The following is a 21167-nucleotide window of genomic DNA, read 5'->3' as shown; positions in this document are numbered from 1 at the left end:
AACTTTCGTCCATTAACACGCACACGACTCGGGAATGTCTGTCGCAAGCGTGTCTTAGCTCAAGATTGCATCTTCAGAGCTAACGGAGCACCGTCGGACGTTAAATAAAGTGGCTTTACCTTTGGTGAGCGCTTTTAAATCTCGTTTTCATTTTCTCGTTATTTTTAGAGTGCGGTTTGAGCAAGCGATTGAACAACTGAAAATGAAACTTCAGGAAGCAAAGTAAGTACGCGCTGGCATTTAGTCTTGGGAACTTTTGATTATTCTGGTGTGCATTTTTTGAAAGCTCCAAACTTTTTTTTTTTTTTTTCATTAATTAACATCAGAAACCCATAAGGGTTGAAACGTGTAACGGCTCCTTGTGTGCTGGGAAACAAGCTTCTAAGTACCATATTTGGAACAACAAGAGCGAGGGGTTTCTAAATATGGTACTTCGCACTGAAACATTCAACCAATCAGTTCGCACCGAATATTCGGAAGCTGTGAACGCGCGTTACACGTTTCAACCCTTATGGGTTTCTGTTAACATTCAACAGTTAGTAACAAATTTTCTTTCTTACAATTCAATACATTAACAATAACCCCATAAATTACACACACTATTTACTTAAGACTAATCTTCTAGAATAAGAGTGTGCTAAAAACAGTCTTCAGTATCCAGAAAATATAGAGGGCTTAAGCTTAAAGGGGCACTGTCATGCTAAATTTCATGTTTTTAAGTCAAGATTAGGTAAAAACCTAAATTGGTACTTTAACACGTACAACATTCCTTGTAACCCACTGACAAGATATGAAATGTATTTATGGCACAAAGAGCTTTGATGTTTGGCGACTTTCTGAAGACATCGTCTCAAAACTTGAAGAAAAACCCGGCCAGTTTTTTCAATTTTTTAATCCATTTCCATCCTCTCCATCCTTGGCCGCAAACAACGAAGAATAGCTTCAGTGCACTTCAGTGGTTATTGGTAACAAAACTACAGCATTATTTTTGGTCTTCTTTGATGCAAAGACGTCTTTTGGTGTTTTGAAGTTTGACTAAAATAGCGTGACAATGCCTCTTTAAGTAGTAAAACAGCGGAAAGGAAGCGTGCAAAAAATAAAGACAATTAAATCATAATGTACACGTATAATCTACAAAAGGTTCCCATTTTTTGTCGTCCTCACTGTTTAATTCTATGTCATACTTTACCCAAACTGTTTTTGGCCGTGAGATTTCTAGTAGTAGAATTCCCTTTGTAACTTAATAGTTTCCAGCCTCCAATTGTTCGGATAACTTTGTCCGTTAGATACTAGTCACTATCCGACAGTTTCAATCTGTGCAAAGATTTCGGTATTTGCTCACATAACCGTGAATAAGCATACAAGGCATTAAAACGTCCTTTGGAAATTTGACTCCATTATCATTCAAGACTTGTGGGGTCATTTTCTATTGTCTCATCACGTTGGTGCGAACCAAGAATACTTGAATTCGACTCGAAAAGTTGGACTTGGAAATTGGTTTGGCATAAATTAACTTGAATAAATTGTGGTGCGAACAAGATCATGTGACTAAAACCTGTCTTAATGTCGAATTGGCTCGAGAGTCGAGTATTGAACAGTTCGTTCTATTTGCCTGGAAGAAGTAACTGTCTTACAAGGTGATTCAATTTAGTGGTCATTTCACGAGAAATTGTTTAGTAAGGGTAGTAAGCGTTTCCAGCAGTGTCGATTCTTTAATTCCCAGTGGCCACTTAAATATAACACTCTGTCTAACACCAGACGATTTTGCTCGTTAATGGGGGGCCGCTCAGTCCTTAAAAGGTTAACAACTTCTAGGTTCACTCCCCATTAAGGCATTCAGCGTTCGTTTAATGTGTTCTTTGCTTTATTTCACCAGTGATAAATGCAACACGTTGCAAGGTGATTATGAAGAGTTGGAAAGCGAGAAGGAGACACTGACGGCTCGGCACAGCAAATTGATACAAGATATTGATAACAAGGAAGCTCACTGGAAGGACAGGTTGGTACAAATCGGTGCTTTCACATACATGTTCTACGATTTTCGGAACGGACACAAAAGTAGGATCGAGCAAGCAATAGTGCTTCTCCCGGACGACACTTGTTCCACCGAAGTAAAGACAACATTGGTGCAATTGGTAAACTGGGGATGATTTTTGTTCCAGGTTTGAGCGTCTGAGGTCTGAGCGAACCACTGCGAATGAAGAGCACCTTGAGGCTATCAGGCACATGACTGTACAGAACGAGTCCGTAGCTGCGACATTCAAGGTATGGTTATCCGAGGTACCGGAATCTCACTGGCGAGTATTTTTGCTCTACGAGTTGCGGGAACTGTAAACAATGTAAAATCGCATTAAATCAAATGACCCCGCTAAGCATGCAAAGTAAGTTTTGTTAACAATAGGTTATTGTCAGTAGTATCGAGCATACCCTGCGAGCAGTTGGTTTCTCCTACGCTTCACGAGAGAGAAACCGCTGCGAGCAACCGTTCGAACAGCAATCATTCTCAGCAGCTACATGTACAAGTATATTTGTCTTATCATTAATTGCTATTTATGGAATGGCGCGCCATGGCCAGCAAATAAAAAAAAAACTTGCACTCAAATTATACAGCTCAAGGTAAAACCGCAATTTGTGTCTCAGCGTCATGTGCGAAGTAAGTCACACCCCACGTGATGCATTTGACATCACTTCATCTTATTTCGCGGGAAAAGTATGGAAATCACTACACAGTAGGCTCGTCCAAACGCAGTAGTTACGTAGATGAACGCATGCGCAAGCACCACAATAAGTTTTTAAACTCGTTTTACCGGTTCAAATTTGATCTGTTCGCCCTTAGCGGCGGCTCGCTCAAGGAAACGTAACGGTTGCTCGCAGTGGTTTCTCTCACGGGAAGCGTAGGCGAAACCAACTGCTCGCAGGGTATATCGAGCATTTTGTGAGTCCATAACTTCTGGGAAGAGTGAGTATTGGAGAAAAGTTTGGATGCACTCTTTTTTTTTTCCTTTTTTATTACTTTTAACATTTTAATCGACAACTGTTTGACTTCGGATCAAGGTTTTAACATTCTGCATCGTCATCTCGTTATTTAACAATCATTCCAGGAAATTCCATGAGCGCCCTTAAGTATGAGTTGACTGTGATTAATCTCGTATCCAACGAGCGCGAACGGAAGAAGTGGATTTTAATGAGTTCATAACTTAGAAATTCTGTGTCCTGCCACACGTCTTTCAGCCTGGAAGTATTTGGTGCAACCATATGGTATACGAGCTTATAACGGAGATTTAGTGAGCCGGTCACGCAACTGGCGTAGAAGCGCAGCATCCGAAGATTTCCGACCAGTTTAGAAAGCAGGTCTCCCGAGCCTGCGCGAATGCAAATACACCCCCAATCCATCTTGTCAATGAAACTGCTGGTCACTGCAATCTGCTTTCTGTTAATTTGATTTTGTGTGCTATTTCTGACTGGACCTTTCGCAAATTACTTGCAGGAAAAACTCGAAGTGGTCAAAGAGGAACAGCGGGCTCAGCTAGAACGACTCCAACAGAAATTAACTGAAGCTGAAGACAAGTTAAACCGGTTACAACAGGAAACGGAGCAGCGTTCCCAGCAGGCCACAGGAAGGTCTCGTTCGCCACCAGATCTCGCGCTGCATTTGAGCAGAAGTGAGGAAAGGAGACCCGGGGAGGTGGGTGTAAGGAGTTCACTTTTTTGTTTGATTTTTTTTTAATGGCAGGGTAATCTGAACATATGCATCTGAATACGATACATTTCATCCTAGTCTTTATGGTGCCGCCAAATCGACTGAAACGATACGATACGATGCGAACAAGGGAATTTCCCTTTTTGAGCTTAAGGGGTTTAATTGCTTGGTTTCCATGATGTTTGAGCTGTAATACAGTTGCCATACTTTTTTGGCTTTCAGGGCATGGATCAGAGTGAATTAGCACAAACTGATTCCGCAGCAAGTGTAAGTGTGCAATGAAAAATAGTTGAAATCAGATTGGTAGCTTTCATATGAATGGCCTCTTGAAAGCGAGCAGAACAGCTAAACCGAAATGTTGTAAAGCGTCAAAGTGGAAGTCGTAGAGTGTTAAGTAAAAAAGTCAAGCACAGGCGTTTTTCAAGTGAACGACGGTGAGCGGAAGTGATAGGTTTCCCCTTTGACCTGGCTTGACAGTACATTTCGATTTCTCTATTTTTTTACTCTTATCGTGATAAATGTAGTCGACAATTTGCCGGTTACCGTTCCTTTCTCGAACAATCCTTTGCGTCTGCTTTCTTGACAAACAATCAGTGGAGTCGTAAGCGGAAGTTTTGATTGGTATTGAGTTTCCAAGTAAGTCGCTTGCGATATAGTTAAGTAGAAACTGGATTGTTGGATGCTTCTAGATTTTATGTATCGTTAATTCATTCGCGTTTTCTTTCGACGTCGATGACGTGGCTTTTGTTTGATGTTAAATTACGAAGTTGGTGTTGCTGCTCAAGAAGATTCCATAAATTTTAGTGAAGTGGGAGACGTCTGTTGGTGGAATTGGCGAACTTCAGCTGATGCGCCAACTAGTTTTCTCCCCCAACTGATAGCTGTAGTCGGTATCGAAAGAATTATGCGGAATCCGAAGTTTGATTTTCAGTCGATCATAACCCTACATTCTTCTGAACACAATTTCGTCGCTGGTTAAAAAAATCATAGTTAATCCATGGAAATGGTTATGAAACTGGACAAGTTCCTTTGTTTCATGTTTTTGTCCGTATTTTTGGCCTTGATCCTGCACAAAACACCTTTTGTCGAGAAGATAACCAATCAAATCCTTCGATTAAATTATGCGCAACTAATTTGCGAACCCGTGCGAAGCGAAAACAAAAGATTGTGCAGGGTCACGGTCAATTCAACTTAGATTGCAACAAAATGGCTCTCGCTTTTGAAAGTTTCTAAGGTTTCATATCCTCGATTAACTATGAAAAAATCAATTGCAAGGTCAATTTATAACAGGAGAACTGTTTCCTCTTCAGGTTGGTTCTGCTCCCAGCACCCCAGTTACACCATCTATCGCCTCCACGCTCGAGAAAATTCTTTCCCCGACAATGCCGAAGAGTCCCATTACACCAGGAAGCGACGAGGGTGAGTACACGTAGCCTTTAGGGTCGTCTTTGGGTTTAAAGAAGGTGAAGGGATTGAAGGTTGGTGTACGAATCAGAGTGGGAAACTAGGCTCTGCCTCATGACCCCTCCCCCACAAGTCTAAGGCATTTCATCTCCTTCCCGCCCGCGCTCTTGTCTCTTTCAATCCATTTCGGTTCTCTTCGGTTTAAGGTCAAAGTGGGTGTCTGTGTGGGGATGCATCAGGATGAGGTATTGCCTCTTCTCTCATCCCCCTTCCAAAAAAAAAGAAAACTTTCTCTTGTTTCGATTCACATTTGCTTCCGGTTTCGTTAATTATGTGATACGGGACAAAACTTTTCTTCGTTTGTCTTTAGGCTTACGAGGGCCTCCTTTGGACGAAAACCTTCTGCTCTCAAGTATTACAACTGCAAACAAGAAAGTGGAACATCTGTCAGAGGTAGGAAACAACATGTGGTGGTTAGTAGTTTCCAGTAGCATTGTCATTGACCATGTTGAGGAGTGATGATTATAGCAGAAAACCTGCATTTTGTTTTACCACGTGGTCGAGAGCGTTCTTGATCACAGCAGCGAATGCAATGATTTTAACCAATCACAACGCAAATTTAAAAAAAATGTTGCCGACACTGTGCTCGCGAAAAGGCGTGGCCGAGAATGTGTTGTAAGATTTACGAGCCAATCAATAGACCTAATCGTCTAACTCAATGTTGTACCCAATTCAATCCCTCTGGGAATAAAACGTTGTTCCAGGTATTTCCATATCATTTAAATATGAATGCTACATTATCATGCACATTCAATAGATTTGAATTGGCTGCAGCATTGAGTTTGCCGATTAGGTCTATTGTTGGTTTTCACTCGCGTGATCAACAGCCATGTTTCTCAACGAAAACAAAAGAAAACGTTTGCATAATGATAGTTAAATTCCCGGAGGATTTGCTCGGGGCTCCAACATGGCCGCCGTTTCTTTGTTTAGGGGCTCCAACATGGCCGCCGTGACGTCACGTGAAAACCAAGAATTCATGTAGTTGTACAAAACAAAACAATCGTGAAATTGGTTTAGGCACTCAATGTAAAGTACTTTATGAGCTACTTTCAATGGAACGTTCGTATAAATTTAATAATAGTAGTAGTAATAATAATAATAATAATAATAATAATAATAATAATAATAATAATAATAATGATAATACAACTAAAAATATCAGGATTTAAAATGGGAATTCAAAAGGGTGTGGAACTGCAGTGAAGTGACAGTGATCCCTATAGTTATTGGGGCTTTGCGTACAATCTCAATAAACGGTGGGCCACCATTGGCTGTGTAAAACCAGCTGAACTTTGGAACCCTCGAAAAGCCCTGTCTCCTAGAAGCAGCTAGGATAGTGAGATTTGCGCTGAACATTTAAGTTGCGGGTAACAACTTGATGTTTACCTGAACTGAACTGGCTGTATTTATTATCTGGGTGAGGATTTATTTACCGTACATATCACAAAGTCTCATGGCGGTTTAGAATTCTTTCTCTTGGGTGAGATCAGACGTCAGCTACTCTCCTCTCAGTTTTTTCTGAGAGGAGAAAAGAAATAATAAAATGATAATACTAAATAATAACAGTAAAATTACTATACTATCTCTTGGCGGCAGGTGAATTCGTCATTCGTCATGGAAACATTTGATGGACGTCCATCTAGATTTTACTTTCGAAATAAAAAAAAGATGTTATTGAGGGGAGCGCGTGATTGGCATCCGTTGTAAGCAGTTGCCAAGAAAGCCTGAACTGAAAAATCCAAATTTAAACGGATCTCGAACCCGTGGCCGTGTGATTACGCTGCACTGCTCTACCAACTAAGCTATTAAGGCGACTGGGAACTGGTCACTTATGAGTTCGAGTTATATCCCGTAGGAGGTGAACCAATGAATGATACAGAAATATGAAATGCTTATAGTGCGCTTTTGTTGTTGTTAGTTGCTCCGTGAGAGCGAAGCCAATTCCATGAGGCTGACGGAACAGGCCAAAGATCTCAAGGACGAGATCAGAAGGTGAGAAGCTGAGGTCATACTAGTTACCAAGCAAACAAGAATTAGAAGCATTCCCAAAAGCCATCGAATCGTCTTGGGGATAATCTCAGATGTTCTCAAACCTTTTGCGGAAAGAGCAGTAATTTTTGCACAGTTGTGCGAGAGAATATCACGACAACTAATTTTTTTCGCTTTATTTGTTTCTTCAAGGATCGCGCGTCGGCAATTTTGAAAACCTATTACTTCAGTATTTTAATCGCCTCGAAAAGGGTAATTAGTTTGAATCAATGAACGTAGCGAGATCTTTTTGAAAGAAAAGTCGTTGCTCTTTTTTTTCAACTTAGCAAAAAGGAACAGAAACAATTTAACCAAGATTTTCACAATGGAAGAGATACTCGTCGAAGCAAATGTTTCATTGTCCTTTATGTTAAAACCGATCGACTTCCTCATTCATTTTAAGGCTAGAGAGAAACCAAGAACGAGAAAAAGAGTCTGCCAACCTGGAGTACCTGAAGAACGTCATATTACAATTCTTGAAGTGTCGTCCAACCGAGCGAGAACATTTGGTCCCAGTACTTAGTACCATGTTAAAGCTAAGCCAAGAAGAGAAGGATCTGGTGGTACAACAAGCTCGAGGTAGGTTTCAATGGAGAAAATAGCCAATACAAAGTAGTCGGCTATCTAGGGCAGGTAATGTCTTTATGAAACTGATGGGCGTTTGGATTAAGCCGGGAAATGCCGATAAAATCATTGTGTCGTGCTAAATTAAGACTTTTTCGGCGACATGTTCGTAGTTTTCTTACGCAAGCCAGTATCCAAAAGGTCGTATAAATTACGATTATCTTTGTGCCGTAACAGCACGGTTAAAAACTGAAAGGGGCTCCTGGAATTGCTCCATTAGGAAGTTAAAGATCTACGACGGCGACGGAGGCTCTATCATGAGTCTTTCGCGATTATTCAGTTTCGTTCACGTCCTGCAATGTGGGCGAAGTATCCTATAAAAACTAAATAGGTACGAGCGGTTTCAGAGCGAAAAGAGAGAATGAAACTGAGATGCTCTGTTGCATGCTTACGTTGTCGTCAAAACCTCAAATTTGGTGATTTCACGTCGTCGTTATGCAGAGGACCGCAAACCTACTTGCTAAAGTCCGTGCTTCACGTGCAGCACAATTATTTATGCTCTTTTAACCAATGATATTGTTGTTTTGTGGCGTTGTCGTAGTCGTGGCCGTCGTCGTTTCTTAAACTCCCTATTATACTTCGAAGTTTCGTTATCTCCAACTCCTTTTCCATCCTATTTTCTCGGTGGGATCAAGTGTCGCTTTTTATACGGAGATCTTCGTTATACGGGATATCCTAGTAATTTCAACCATAGAAGATAGAAGTGACCCTCTCACTTAACCAGACAATTTAAGCAATTGAAGCATCTCTTTATAGACACCTGAAAATTTCAGGTGACGTCAACGGAATTTTAAACCATGTCCTCGGCGATGCCCGGCGGTGCAATGCTCTACCAGCTGAGCTATGAAGCCACTCAGTTGGGAGCAGGTCAATATGTTGGGCTCATGTGTTCCCCTTAAAGGACTGATGAATGAAATAAATGTTTGTATTTGTATGGCGGGTTATTGACCGAATGCATAAATGGCGGCCAAAAAATGTATTCTTTTGTTTATGTGCTAATGAGACTCACTAGCCTCGCTCTCAAGCAACCTCTCTTTTGTATTTTGTCCATGCAAACGAGGCTAGTGAGGCTAATTAACACATAAACAAAAGAATATTTTTTTGTCCGCCATTTATGCATTCGATCTATAGACGAAATGGTGAAGCGATCCTCGCACGTAACTGGAAAATTGAAGCAATTGTCACTTTGAGAGGGAACACGTGACCCCAACAAATTGACCTGCTCCCAACTAAGTGACTTCATAGCTCAGTTGGCAGAGCATTGCTCCAGCATCGCAGACTGAGGTCATGGGTTCCAATCCCGTTGAAGCCTGCAGGTGTCTGTAAAGTGACAATTGATTAGGCATTTCCATTTTGCCTCCTCTTCAAAGCGAGTCTAAGTGCGAAGTTTTTGGGATGATAATTAGTTCTACTTTACATACGAAAGAAAACTAATTTTCATAAGAGAAACTTCGCACTTAGACTCGCTTTGAAGAGCAGGCAGAGATGAACTCGGAAATGGCCTGTTGTCCAGTTAAGGACGGTGCCTACTAATTCAAAGGTATTTTTGCGCGGTTTACTGAATATGCGGGAAATGCAGATCTTATCAAGTGTTATTGAAATCCAAAGAGAAAATCGCATTCTTCAAAGATAATTTATCAACAATGTTTGTAAAGAGCTTTCAATTACAAAGCTATGTTTGGGGTTCTTTTCCAAATTGAAGCTTTATTATCTCTGAAAAATGCGTGGTTGCCCCCAATTTTCTTTTTGGATACCAAGATCACTTGCTGAGTTCTGCTTTCTCCACATAGTTTTGAACCGCGCAAAAATACCCCTGTATTAATAAGCACCACCCATGGGAAACCCGAGTATCTCGAGATGGGCAGAACGTATGCGCAATAACAATAGTAGGCACCGTCGTTAAGTTCGAGGATCACTTCTATCTTTCGTCTATAACACGCACTTCAAAAATACAATTCTTGCAATTTCAACTGTACCATAGAAAATGGTTTGAACCGAGGAGTTACATACCTCGTTGGAATTTGATCGTCTGGGTGAAAGTAATCCTGAGGAAGACAGATGGTAGTGACTGACGTTTCGACAACCTGAGCGGAGTTACGGTTCGAAATTCATACGAATGTAGTGATGCTCTGATTGGTAGTGGGAAAAAGTAATGTGATTGGTTGTGAGGATTGTGAGTGGCGATTGGTGCGTCACGATCCGGTTTGTAAGCTGAGAGGAAAAAAGTTGTGTGTAGTTAAGGTTTTCTGTTAAGTAATCGTTTGTAAGGCGCAGGTAGAGAGAGGTTGGCAACGGTTTAACCCTTTCACTGCCGAGGGCTCCCCCATTGACGAGTAAATTCGTCTGGCTTTAGACAGAGTAAAATCTACAAGTGTCAATTTGCATTTTTGGCGGTGAAAGGGTTAATGTAGTTTGTTCTAGGTTTGCAGACCATCTTTCATGCGTAAGGCGCCGGTAATAGTTCGTATAGTAGGTTAAGCACTTAGCACAGTCCCAGTCGATAGTGTGTTCAGCAATTTTGTTATTGAGATCACCATTCTTAGTTGCTCGTTTGTGTTCTTTAAGGACGTTCGCGCTAATTGTTTGTGCGCAACGTAACTGCGCAGGTAACGCGACTGTAATATGTCACGCATTACTTCGAGCATTAGTGAAGTTGAGGTTTGAAAACCTTTGCAGAAACCGCGGACGATAAGTCTTGCACAGCGTTGGATAAGAGAAGATCGTGATCAGTCAAAATTGATTAAAAATATTTAGGAAAGTCAAGTAGACTACTGCACGACTGATGTTCGCGTTGTTTTTATCAGTCGTGCACTAGTCTACTTGACTTTCATAAATATTATTCAAGCATTAGTTAAAATAACATGACGACAAAAACGCCGGGGAAAAAATTCCCGGCCGGCAAAAGAATGGCACATTTATTTCCGAATCATCATGAAACGTTGAAGAGAAGTGAGCGGGAGGATGGATGGAAAAGCTCTTTAAAAGGTGTACGTAGCTGCTTATCGAGTAGTGGCTGAAAGTTTGGAAAACTCGAGGACGAACCGTTGCGTAAATTTAACGGGGCTGTTTCTTTTTTTAATGTTTTTATTACCCTACGAACTTAAGTTCAAAATGAATGTATGTTTTTGAAGTTCTTATCCTTTACTTTCGTGAAAATAGAGCAGTATTTTCGTCCTCGTTGGCTTGAATAGTGCGGACCTGCGTGGAAAAAACCAGCGATTAAATTTCACAAAAACCACACTCCAGAAGACGAGCATGACGGCAATGGGGAAATGTTATATAAAACACTAACCAAATGAAGATGACGACTGCTTAAAACTTCGTTGCTATGCTCGAGAAAGCTTTGTTTTGGGGTAAAAACCTTTCATCCCTTCAACGATCGATCCTCTCTTATGTTCCAGTCCTTCCCCGACAGGTCACGCAAAAACGTGACAAACGAAGTTTTCCAAGAGCTTCGTAAAATCTCATCGATTTTACTCCCTTGGATCATCGGTGACCCCTATTTTTTTAATCATGAATCACTTACTCTACTTACTATCTACAAAATATGATAAAATGAAAAAAATCTCACCGTAAGAAGTTATCTTTTTTTTAAATTTTCTTTCCTCGTGCCATCGAATTCCGGTAGTGGTTGCAACGGATAGAGGTTACGAAAACGCTCGTCCAGGATGAACTCTACTGTTTACGACATCCCTAGCGGCATGAAATTATCTTAAAATCCCACCCCTAAAAATCTATGCACGGAAACCTTCACTCTAACAGTTTATTTTTAGGATTTTCGATGGATGAGCAGATGGGGCTACCTTTCGTTATTATGACAGATTTATCGAAATTAAGGCATTTTTCCACTGCCATTTTCTCCGAAACGAAGTCGGTGACCCCCACTTTTTTTTATATTTTTGGAGTAAGTACTTTATGACCTAACTCTATGCGAGAATTGAAGAAAATCTCACCGTAGGAAGATTTTGGCGCGAACGTCCTTAAGTCGTGTGTTTAGGTTCCTGCCGGTTTCACCAATGTAAGTGGCTTGGCAATCGCAGCATGTGATCTTGTATGCTGCTCCCTGCCTGTCCTTGGGGTAGTCTTTGTCTTTGACATTCGTTAGTAAGCGTTGTAAAGTCGTTATGGGTTTGTGGACAACGCGTATGTTATAAGGTCACAGTTGTAGGATGCGTGCGATCCACCTTATTCCAAAATGGCCGCTGATTTATGTATGCTTGGCCCTTGTTGCCTCGTTCAAGATAAAATATTCTTTTGAATTTTAAGCTTAAGAACGAGGCATCAAGGGCTACTTTGAATAAAACAAAAGAATATTTAAATGGCGGCCATTTTGGAATAAGGTGTATAGTTTCAGAAGTCCCTCTTATCTACGGTGTTGTGGCTGTGGTAACGGTTGAGGTGGTAGGACTGTTGTCGTTTTGTCTGGTGTATGTGTTGCGTTTGACCCTGTCAAATTGTGACACTTACACAAAACTCTAAACCGGAAAAAATAATGCCCGCAAACAAATTTGTTTAAATTCTTTTTCCAATAACTGGTATTAGAAAAATAAATCAAAATCGCTTATTTTGACTTTCAAATTTCCCAGGCGCCCGTCAGATAATTGTGACGTGTCACGATCGCTTTATTGCTCTCACCTTGCACTTTTGTATAGCAACAAAAGGGACACCCGCGTTAGTTATTCAAGATGGCGACGGCCGGGAAATTCTAAAACAAAAATAAGCGATTCGCGAATTCATTTAAAAGAGAAACGCTTTCTTTCGAAAAAAAAAAATCAAACATTTTAGTGTGGTTTAAAGTTATTTTTTGTCGGAGTGGAGGTTCCCTCCCTACGTTGTTGGTCGTAGATTTTGTCTCATGGTCCTGCAAAGTCCTGGAAATTTTGTATTGCATTGCATTTTTATTCACATGCCCATCGGCCGACGACGGAATGTTTGAAGGAACTTGTGCCAAGCTATCAATTGAAAATGAGCCACTTATCTTTCAGGGGCTGGAAATGAAGAAAGCGAGGAAGGAAGTGGCTGGAGTAGTTACGTGTACCGCTGGACGTCTTTTACGTGATGAAATGGTCTCGGAAAACAAACAGAATGGCAGAGGGCCCATTTCCAATAATGAGTCCACAATAACCTTACTTTGCATTGTTGCAAAGTGGCTGCATTTTTCATTGTCTCCTGCAATGGCCGAAAACTACCTTCATCATGCCATACAAAATTAGAGCTGCTGACCAACTGGTGCGCAGGAATTTCACTGAGTTACATGTATTTCGTCCGTTGCCGGATTTTCCACGGCACTGTACCTTCCCCGAGAGCGCTCTTCCAATTTAAATTCGTCTTACAGTCAAATCCCTCGAAGTATATTTGCCAATAGATGGTATAGTTTGTCGGCAAATTTTGTGTTGGACACACACAAGGTATTTGTTCATTAAAACTGATGATAAAATAACTTGTGTGTATTCCAAGGCTCCCAAAACCGAGGAAAATTGAATTATTTAAAGCCACCTTCAGTTTTATACAGGCGTTGAATTTATATACGTGGTCTTTATACGTAGAGGTCACATTTCCACAGATCATTATTGCGTCTTTTGATATAATCGGTTAAAATTCTGGTGAATTTCACCGATTAAATGAAAATGAATCAAGAATTTAACTTTTGGAGTACTTCATTAAATTTCTTGCGAATTTCGATTGAAGTCAAGAGGTTTTTTTTACGTTTTGGACTTCATTGCAAATGAAATGCCTTGTCTTTTGTGATAGGGTTATTGGAGACATTAAGAACCAAGTTACGTCAAACGTAATTCGCAATTTCCCTTTTGCTTAAGAATGAATGAAACTGTAAGTCCCCCAAGCGGGGAAAAAGAAGCAATAAGGGAATAGTCCATTTTAAGATAAGCAACAGCGTCAGTATTTTTGCAAACGCTTATCTTAATTTAGGTTGCAATCAAAGCTTAAATTTCTGACAGGGAGACTGGCGCGAGAGTACGAGTTCATGACTTTATGGAAAGAAAGGTAGACATAAGCCAATTATGAGTGTTACTTTTGGTGTTCACCCAGCAGACTCTCGGCATAATAGTCCAATTCTTGTCAAATAGCCATTTTTCAAACGCTCTCTTGCACCAGTCTCGTACAGTGTTTTGGAGAGGGAAATTATAAGTGTCTGACATTAATTTAATGAATTTATTGATAGAAATTATTTTACTATAAATTTACAACGTTAACACAATTGAAATTTATTGGAACCTACGCCTTTATGGAGGAAATAAGCTCTCGGGATAAAATAAATGACATTGCTCGTACCTCAGTGTCCAGGCGGGAGCTAGCCAAGAGTCTTTTAAGAAAAACTTTAGAGTATTTATTGAGAAATACGAATGTAAATTTTGTTTGGTAATTAAGTCCGTCAAGTTAATCACTATTTTGGTATCTTGCCAGAACACTTTTTCCCGTGAAGTTCGTTTCTTTCTGTCTCCGAGGCCACCAAAGGTTGCATAAACATAGGTCCTCAGTGCGTGCCGACACCCTACCGTTACACTGACAGAAAAGGGCTTTTAATTGTACCTCCCTTCACTTTTTTGCGGTAAATTGAGGGCAACGAAATCGGGGAGTGGAGTCGTGTAAGTCTTCAATGCGTGTGGCGAACAACTCGTAACAGAATAGTAGGGCGAAACATATGTAAATGAGCCAAAATAAAGTGCCGCGTTAAAGTTTAAGCGGTATTAGGGGGATAATGAATGGCCGGCGCAACAAAAGGACGAAAGAACAAAAAAATCAATGAATAAGTGGTTGAATGAAATTAAAGAATGAACGCGCGAACGAATGAAGGAATGAATGAGTGAATGAACGAACAAAAAAACGAAGAAATGTGCTAAGGAGGAAGTGCATCAACAAAAAAATAATTATTTTTGGAATCAAATTCCACATTGTTTACAGTAAAAGAAATTCGTTGTTCTGCTCTCTCTCCACGCATAATCTCTTGACCACATCATCTTCACAGTGAAACCTTTAGGCCGCCCATGTCGCCAAATGCCGACTACCACTACAAACAACGCTTTAGGCAAATCTAGACTTAACAAAAAAATACTTCCGGACAAAGGACATGGCCACTGAGGTTAAAAATGCTTAAACTGGGGCTCGCACTGCACCATGTTGACAATCAAACATAGTTTTATGGTAATCTGGTTTGAAGAAATTTGACTTTAAACTTACAATTCAGACTCAACGTGTCGACACTCCAGTTTAGTGTCTTCATCAGGGGTGAGTCAAAGACCAATTTGCCGAACAGGAAAACGGTGCGCTCATTAAAAATTGGCGTTCTTTTCCTTTAACAAGGTGCAAATATGTGTTAGTACATGTTCGTCTGCACTTTCTTTCAGAAAATTGTACTTTCTAGTCAACCACGCCCTTATTAACCAACGCCAAACACGAATTCAGCAGCTAGATGTTAACGAAAACTATTCAAAACGTTCGCATTATTTACTGGTGTATAAACAAAAATCATGTCAAAGTTACAAAATTAAAAGAGAGATCAAAAGGCCGTAAACGCTAATCTCAAGGACAACAGACGGTATTGTCCAGCGATCGTTGTCATCGATCAGTTTTCCGCTCTTTCCTGCGGGCCTGACAAGATTGCCACTTCCTTTTTTTTTTGACTTTGATCTTCCACTTAATATTGGTGGGGGAAATTCCGGGAGATTAAAAATAATCAAATATCTGACGCTATATTGAGAACGCGGCAAATGAGAAAGGTCATACCGGAACAGCATACTTGAGGGGGCGAGACTTCGTGAAGGGTTTGTGACTTTGCAAACTGCCACCCGGAAGCAGCCAGGTGTGGTCAGGAAACCTATTGACGTAAATACGTTCTTTGACCTCCCACAAAACACAAGTTCCTGCGAGCCGCGCTCCTTCAGATCACCATCACACGCGTTCCCTGCACGCGTCAACGACGTTGCGCGTGGTTTGTTGACATCACTCAGACTGTGTCATTACAGCTCTGTCACGGACTAATTACATTTACCTTAAAACACCTTTATCACATCCAAATCACCTTTTTGGTGGTTTCACGAGAATCTGCAACCTAAACGGTAGGCCAAGTCTTGTTCTTATCGACCTTTTGCTGGTGCTTCGTTCACCCAACGTTTCCGATTTCGGACACAACTCTCTTCCAGTGTATAAGTTCTCAAGTTTCTGAACTTCTTATAAATAACTTCTTATTGTATAAATAATAGTCTGTGCACTTAAAATAGTCAGGGTCCTGACAGAAGGGAGGGTGATGTGAAACAGCGTCCCGTCAGCCTCCTCCCTTGATCTTTCAACGTTAAATGAAGTGTCTTTTGACTTAAGAGAATCATTTTTCAAACTTCAAGAAAAACGTAACACCGATGGATAGTTTGGTTAATAGCAGCACCTCGATGGAATCACTGATAAGCAGTTGTTCATTCAAAGAGGAGCGATGGCAACTTGTAATTACTACGTGATGTTTTGGCAAACCAAAAGTATTTTAGTTTGCTAAAATTCAGTAGTATCAACCGTGCTGTTTTAAAAATAAATTGAACACCGAAGTGTGTATTAAAAGCTGACGTATCGAGCCTCAGTCCTTAACAGGGAAAATAACATAGGCCCAACGCTCAAAAACGTCAGCTTTTTAATCTCTCCAATTCTCAGTTGATACTAGCAAGTTCCTGTGTTTCAAAGATCCACCGACGTACCATTACTGTCTCTTTAGAAAGTAACACCATTAATAGTTACACGTGGACAAGAATAGCTCACTGGCTCTTCAAAATGGCCGGAAGTTGGCGTAAATTCGCAAACTTAAGTGGTTTCCGGTGAGACGCCCAATTGCGCCTGTTAACACCCACTCGAACCCGTGACTTGCTGTTATCGCGTCATTTTTGCACTTCAAAAGGCCCTTACGGCTGATGTCTCTCACTCCGCACAAGCCACAAATTCGAAAAAACAACACTAACAAACTCAGGCTGTTTCCAAATTGAATGGTCGCTGGCACAAATTAAAGGTTTTACATTGCAGACGTCCGTCATCAACACATGAAAAATACAACTCACCAAGAGTCACTTTTTAAGCTAATGAGTCATGACAGTGCAATAGTACTGCTTAGGACCTTTCATTCGATTGGTCAAACCGCGGATTTGATTAAGGAGAACCTCACTTTTGTGTCGCACATGGAACAGCACTGCTCAGAAGCATGTAATCCGAATGGTCGGACTAGAATTTCACGCAAACTAAATAACTTGGAGCTAATTTACATCAAAATAAACAGTACATCAGCTTAGTAGCTTTCAAAGGAATAGTCATACTCAAAAATTCTATCCTCAGACTCAAAAGTTGGCTTCATTTAATAGTCTACTTGAGAATTTCATCATCAAAATTGCACTAGTTAACAACGGCAGGAAAAGAGCAATAAAAAGATTCGTGTAAAGTACGTTAAAGCCGGGATTATTCGTTTTGGTCCCAAGAGAAACGAGTTGTTGTGACAAATAAAGTTGTCGACAAGTGGAAAAAAGGGAAATACCGTTCACTTCATGTTTTGATGAACAGGCAGAAAGATTTCGAGTTTCTAAAGGACCCTCGTCATTTCCCCTTAAAAATAAAAAGAACAATTTGAGGAATACGTGACCTAATTAAATACATTAAGCAATACGAGATTTAATCCCCGCAGCTCGCGGGAAATATTAACATTTACAAAAGCAAAGGAAATTTGTCAAATTAAAAACTCTTATCCTACGTTCTTGCATTTTGCTACGCAGAAAAAGGTGTCATTATTAAATCTTACACAGAGCACATTTCTTTTTTTTTTTTTTCACTTTCGTAAGCTGCAAAAGTCTGATCTGTATTCGCTTATGAATATTAAAAGCATGCCACCGAAAAGCATTTCAATAAAACGTTGTTCATTTTACAAGTTTTATTAGAGAAAAATTCCAAAACCAATCACTCCACTCCACCCTGGTAACAAGAAACGAATTATCAGGATATTGATTCAGAGAAAAGCAGTTTAATAACCTCCAGTCAATATGGGATGATATTGCCCTAATTTTACAAAGCAAGGACTTCGTTCCACTTGAATGCGAAGCCTTCAAAATAATGCCCCGCAACGCTTTCGCTACAAAAAAAATGTCATTCACACACCAAATAAATTTTCAAAAGGCTGTAATTTTACCTAAACTGAGATCGCTCATTCAGTTTCCATAAAATACTTCAATTTTTCCCGTACCATTGCTCTTTGCTGCATTACGGAAAGAGAGGATTTTCGCCTAAAAAGAAACTAAATAAAAGGCCGCCAAAATGTGAAGATAAAACTTTAAAAAAAAACTCCGTCCTGGATTCTTCCGAAACAGGAACCACCTCTTCCCTGTTCCATGGAACTAACCAACAAAAATATCTACCCTTTTCTTCGGCTTTTTCGTCGCATTTTTAACTAATAGCCTTTACTTGCGAAAACGAATCATCGGACAATTAATCCTTCATAAGCAGCAATATAATGGAGTATAGAGTTACGAAATGATCCCCAAACGAAAGTGAGACATAAGAAATTCATCGTTTGAAAAATTATTTAGTAAAGGGGAAAAGCGACGGGTTATAACTTTTGAATGGAAGCATTCGAGTGAGGGAGTTTTGAAGGTGTTGATAACCAGTTAAAAAATTAGCAAAGCCTTGACCAAGGTTTAAACATATTTCAATAAAAGAAAGCTGAAACATTTTTCTGAAGCGTTTCTACAGCATTAAGGCATGAGTTCACATCTTAATGGACAATAAATTTTGCATGTGCGGCAATGACAGCTGTATAATGGGCAACATTGCATACGTACGCAACACAACAATGCCCTTCTTTTAACACGGACGGAAGGAATTAGCATTTAGGCCGTTTTTACACCACAGAAGCATAATAGCCGAATGGTCCTTTTTCCTTTCAATTTACAACTAGCAACTCAAATTTTATTTGATACGGAAGATGAATCAATGAAACTGAAGTGAACTGGGAGGATAACAATTCACACAGACTCCAACCGTTCTATATATGCCAGTTATTAGGGGAAAGAGCAACGTTCGCAGGGCAAAACCTATCGTTTAAGACTTGTTCAATATGAAATAATGTACACTATCGCCCTATTATAACGCAATTCCGTCAGAAAATGTCGAATTTGGAAAAGGGGTCAATATTACTGCGGAACAAAATGAAATATTCGACGCTTGAAATGCGTTTATATTGAGTGTTTAGAACTTCAAGTACTTTGTCGATGAGATATATCTTTGACGCCGATCAAAACAGCGAACGTGGATGATCCTTGTTCTCGCGCAATATGCGAAATCAGTGGAGTACTAAGTCAGTCAAAAACAGCTTTGAGCCTATACCAGGTCTAGCTGATGGAAATTCAGAGCGCGGATAAATCAATTGCACGATCTGTTATGCAGAAATCTTCCGTTTGGTAGGAGAAATGACAAAAAGGAGCCCCTGTAAGAAATACGGAAAGGAAAAAATTAACAGGGCCGAAAGAATACTTGTGTTTTGACGTTGCTTAACGAATGAATTATACCAAACTTAGTAATCTTTGGCGTAGAAAAAACACAAAGTGGCCTACTTTGCTAAGCTCCATAAATCCCTTTGAGACACAAAAGATGGAAAATTTCTCAGATTAAATTGGTATTACTTGTCGACGAATGAGTTATAGACTCGCAAATGTTGTATATATAAGCAACAATTCTTAGTGCAAGCCACAACTATGCGCATATTAACGTTGTTTAGAAAACCAATTTTGCTTCATAAACCGCAATGCCATGTCGTCCCCAGAATCGACTAAATATCCTAATTTTCAATGCATTATTGTCGAAGGAAGAAACACAGGAAATTCGCACTTCATTGTCCCAAACTCTTTCACTCGATCGCACCGTAATAATACGTTTGTGCACGACATTTAAACTTTTCTCTTTTAAAATATATCCGACCCCAAGTCCAGTAAATCTCGCCGACTAAAAGGAACTTAAAGCTGGTGATTCGAGCCTTGCACATAACAATTGGCTACCTGTGCATATTAACAGGTTAAAGAGATGTCGTGTTGCCACCCAAAAGCCCCAGTCATGATCTGTCACAACCCGATAAGACGAAGAAAGCAAATCATTAGAAAACTAAGTATGTTATTCGTGAAAAAATACGACAACCGTTTCCTAGCGAGTTGCACGCCCTCAACTCGTACTATTCACCACTGCCAGTCAAAGTTACGTCATCAATTTTTCATTTCTTTGTGAACCTGCACTCAATATTAGCATTTTTAGGTTAAATATTCTGTCACTGTACAGGAAAGCAAAATTATTCTGATTTATAAAACAAGCAAAAACTAAGAACTTCCCATCTCTCACAACACACATTCACTTTCTCATTTCCTTTTAATTCAAATTGATTTTGTTAGGGAACTTCATCTCCACTGAAGACGAAAGCACTCCGTGAGTTGATCAACACGTCTAAAATCTAAGGGTTTTTTTCCCTTTTAGTCTCAAGTAAAGTAACTAGTCAAATTTCTGTCGATTCCAATCCTGTATCACCAAGAATTAATTAAGAGACATGAAAATTGCTATTTGCGAGCGGGTGTTGAAAATCTTTTCTCATGAATTACTAATATATTTAACACTCCAGCTAGCCTCTTTCGGCTTTTCAATCGCGTTTCGCTAACAAAAAATTAACATTTCACATAAAACGCAACAGAATGAAATACAAAAGTGAAGCTAAAGTAAAAACAACTCTTGCACGAATTAGATAACTCAAGTGAACCTACTCGACGCAGAATAAATATATAGGACGAATTCGTCCAGAGACGCGATCGATTCTTAAACCGGAAAATTCCATGGCTTTTCGGCCCGAGGGGGAGAAGTTCTAAAACCACTTCTTGGAAGGAAGTAACACTTAGACCAAAGAAGAACAGAAAGTTATTTACTTGTTCAACAAACAATGGCCGAAATTATAAAGCGCTAAGGCTTAGCGGAGAGATCCTGAGATACACTTTCCTCAACTAATTTGGGGCCAATTTTGGTCAGGTTGTATATACTTCTTTTCTGTGACATAGGCATATTTCATTAAGGCCCGGCTCTCGTTTTCCTTACATTTAGTGGCACGCTTACAAAAAGTAATATTTTTTTGATGCCTGCCGGCTTCAAGGCCGTTAATATAGCGAATGTGCTATTTAGCTAGATCCAGTGCTATCTTCCTCCTTTGACGCAAATTAAAGGCAAAAGGGCGGATCAAACTGCTATCAAAATCAAAACACACTTTGCTGCATGAATTATTCAGTTCATTTCCGCCCTAAACATCTTCCCAGTGTTATTACTTTGATCAAGCGAAAGCAACGTCAGTGTT

The 21167-nt window shown here is 40.0% G+C and overlaps 1 protein-coding gene across 7 annotated transcripts in view; it reads left to right on the top strand.

Moving 5' to 3' along the window:
• LOC137982128 (GRIP and coiled-coil domain-containing protein 2-like) overlaps positions 1–14106 on the top strand; it is a 97812-nt gene extending 83706 nt beyond the window's left edge. For all 7 annotated transcript variants that reach the window (XM_068829188.1, XM_068829191.1, XM_068829193.1 and 4 more), the window contains 10 exons: positions 169–222; positions 1877–1999; positions 2163–2265; positions 3488–3685; positions 3923–3967; positions 5011–5119; positions 5475–5557; positions 7083–7156; positions 7596–7771; positions 12802–14106. In XM_068829188.1, coding sequence (XP_068685289.1) covers positions 169–222; positions 1877–1999; positions 2163–2265; positions 3488–3685; positions 3923–3967; positions 5011–5119; positions 5475–5557; positions 7083–7156; positions 7596–7771; positions 12802–12875 — 1039 coding nt within the window. In that variant the 3' untranslated portion in view covers positions 12876–14106. The remainder of the gene's footprint in view (positions 1–168; positions 223–1876; positions 2000–2162; positions 2266–3487; positions 3686–3922; positions 3968–5010; positions 5120–5474; positions 5558–7082; positions 7157–7595; positions 7772–12801) is intronic.
• Positions 14107–21167: the final 7061 nt, after the last annotated feature.

This window comes from Montipora foliosa, chromosome 13 (genome assembly GCF_036669935.1).
Source record: "Montipora foliosa isolate CH-2021 chromosome 13, ASM3666993v2, whole genome shotgun sequence".
NCBI classification, from domain to species: Eukaryota; Metazoa; Cnidaria; class Anthozoa; order Scleractinia; family Acroporidae; genus Montipora; species Montipora foliosa.
Note: the sequence above shows the minus strand (reverse complement) of the source record. Positions and strands in the feature narration are given on the sequence as shown.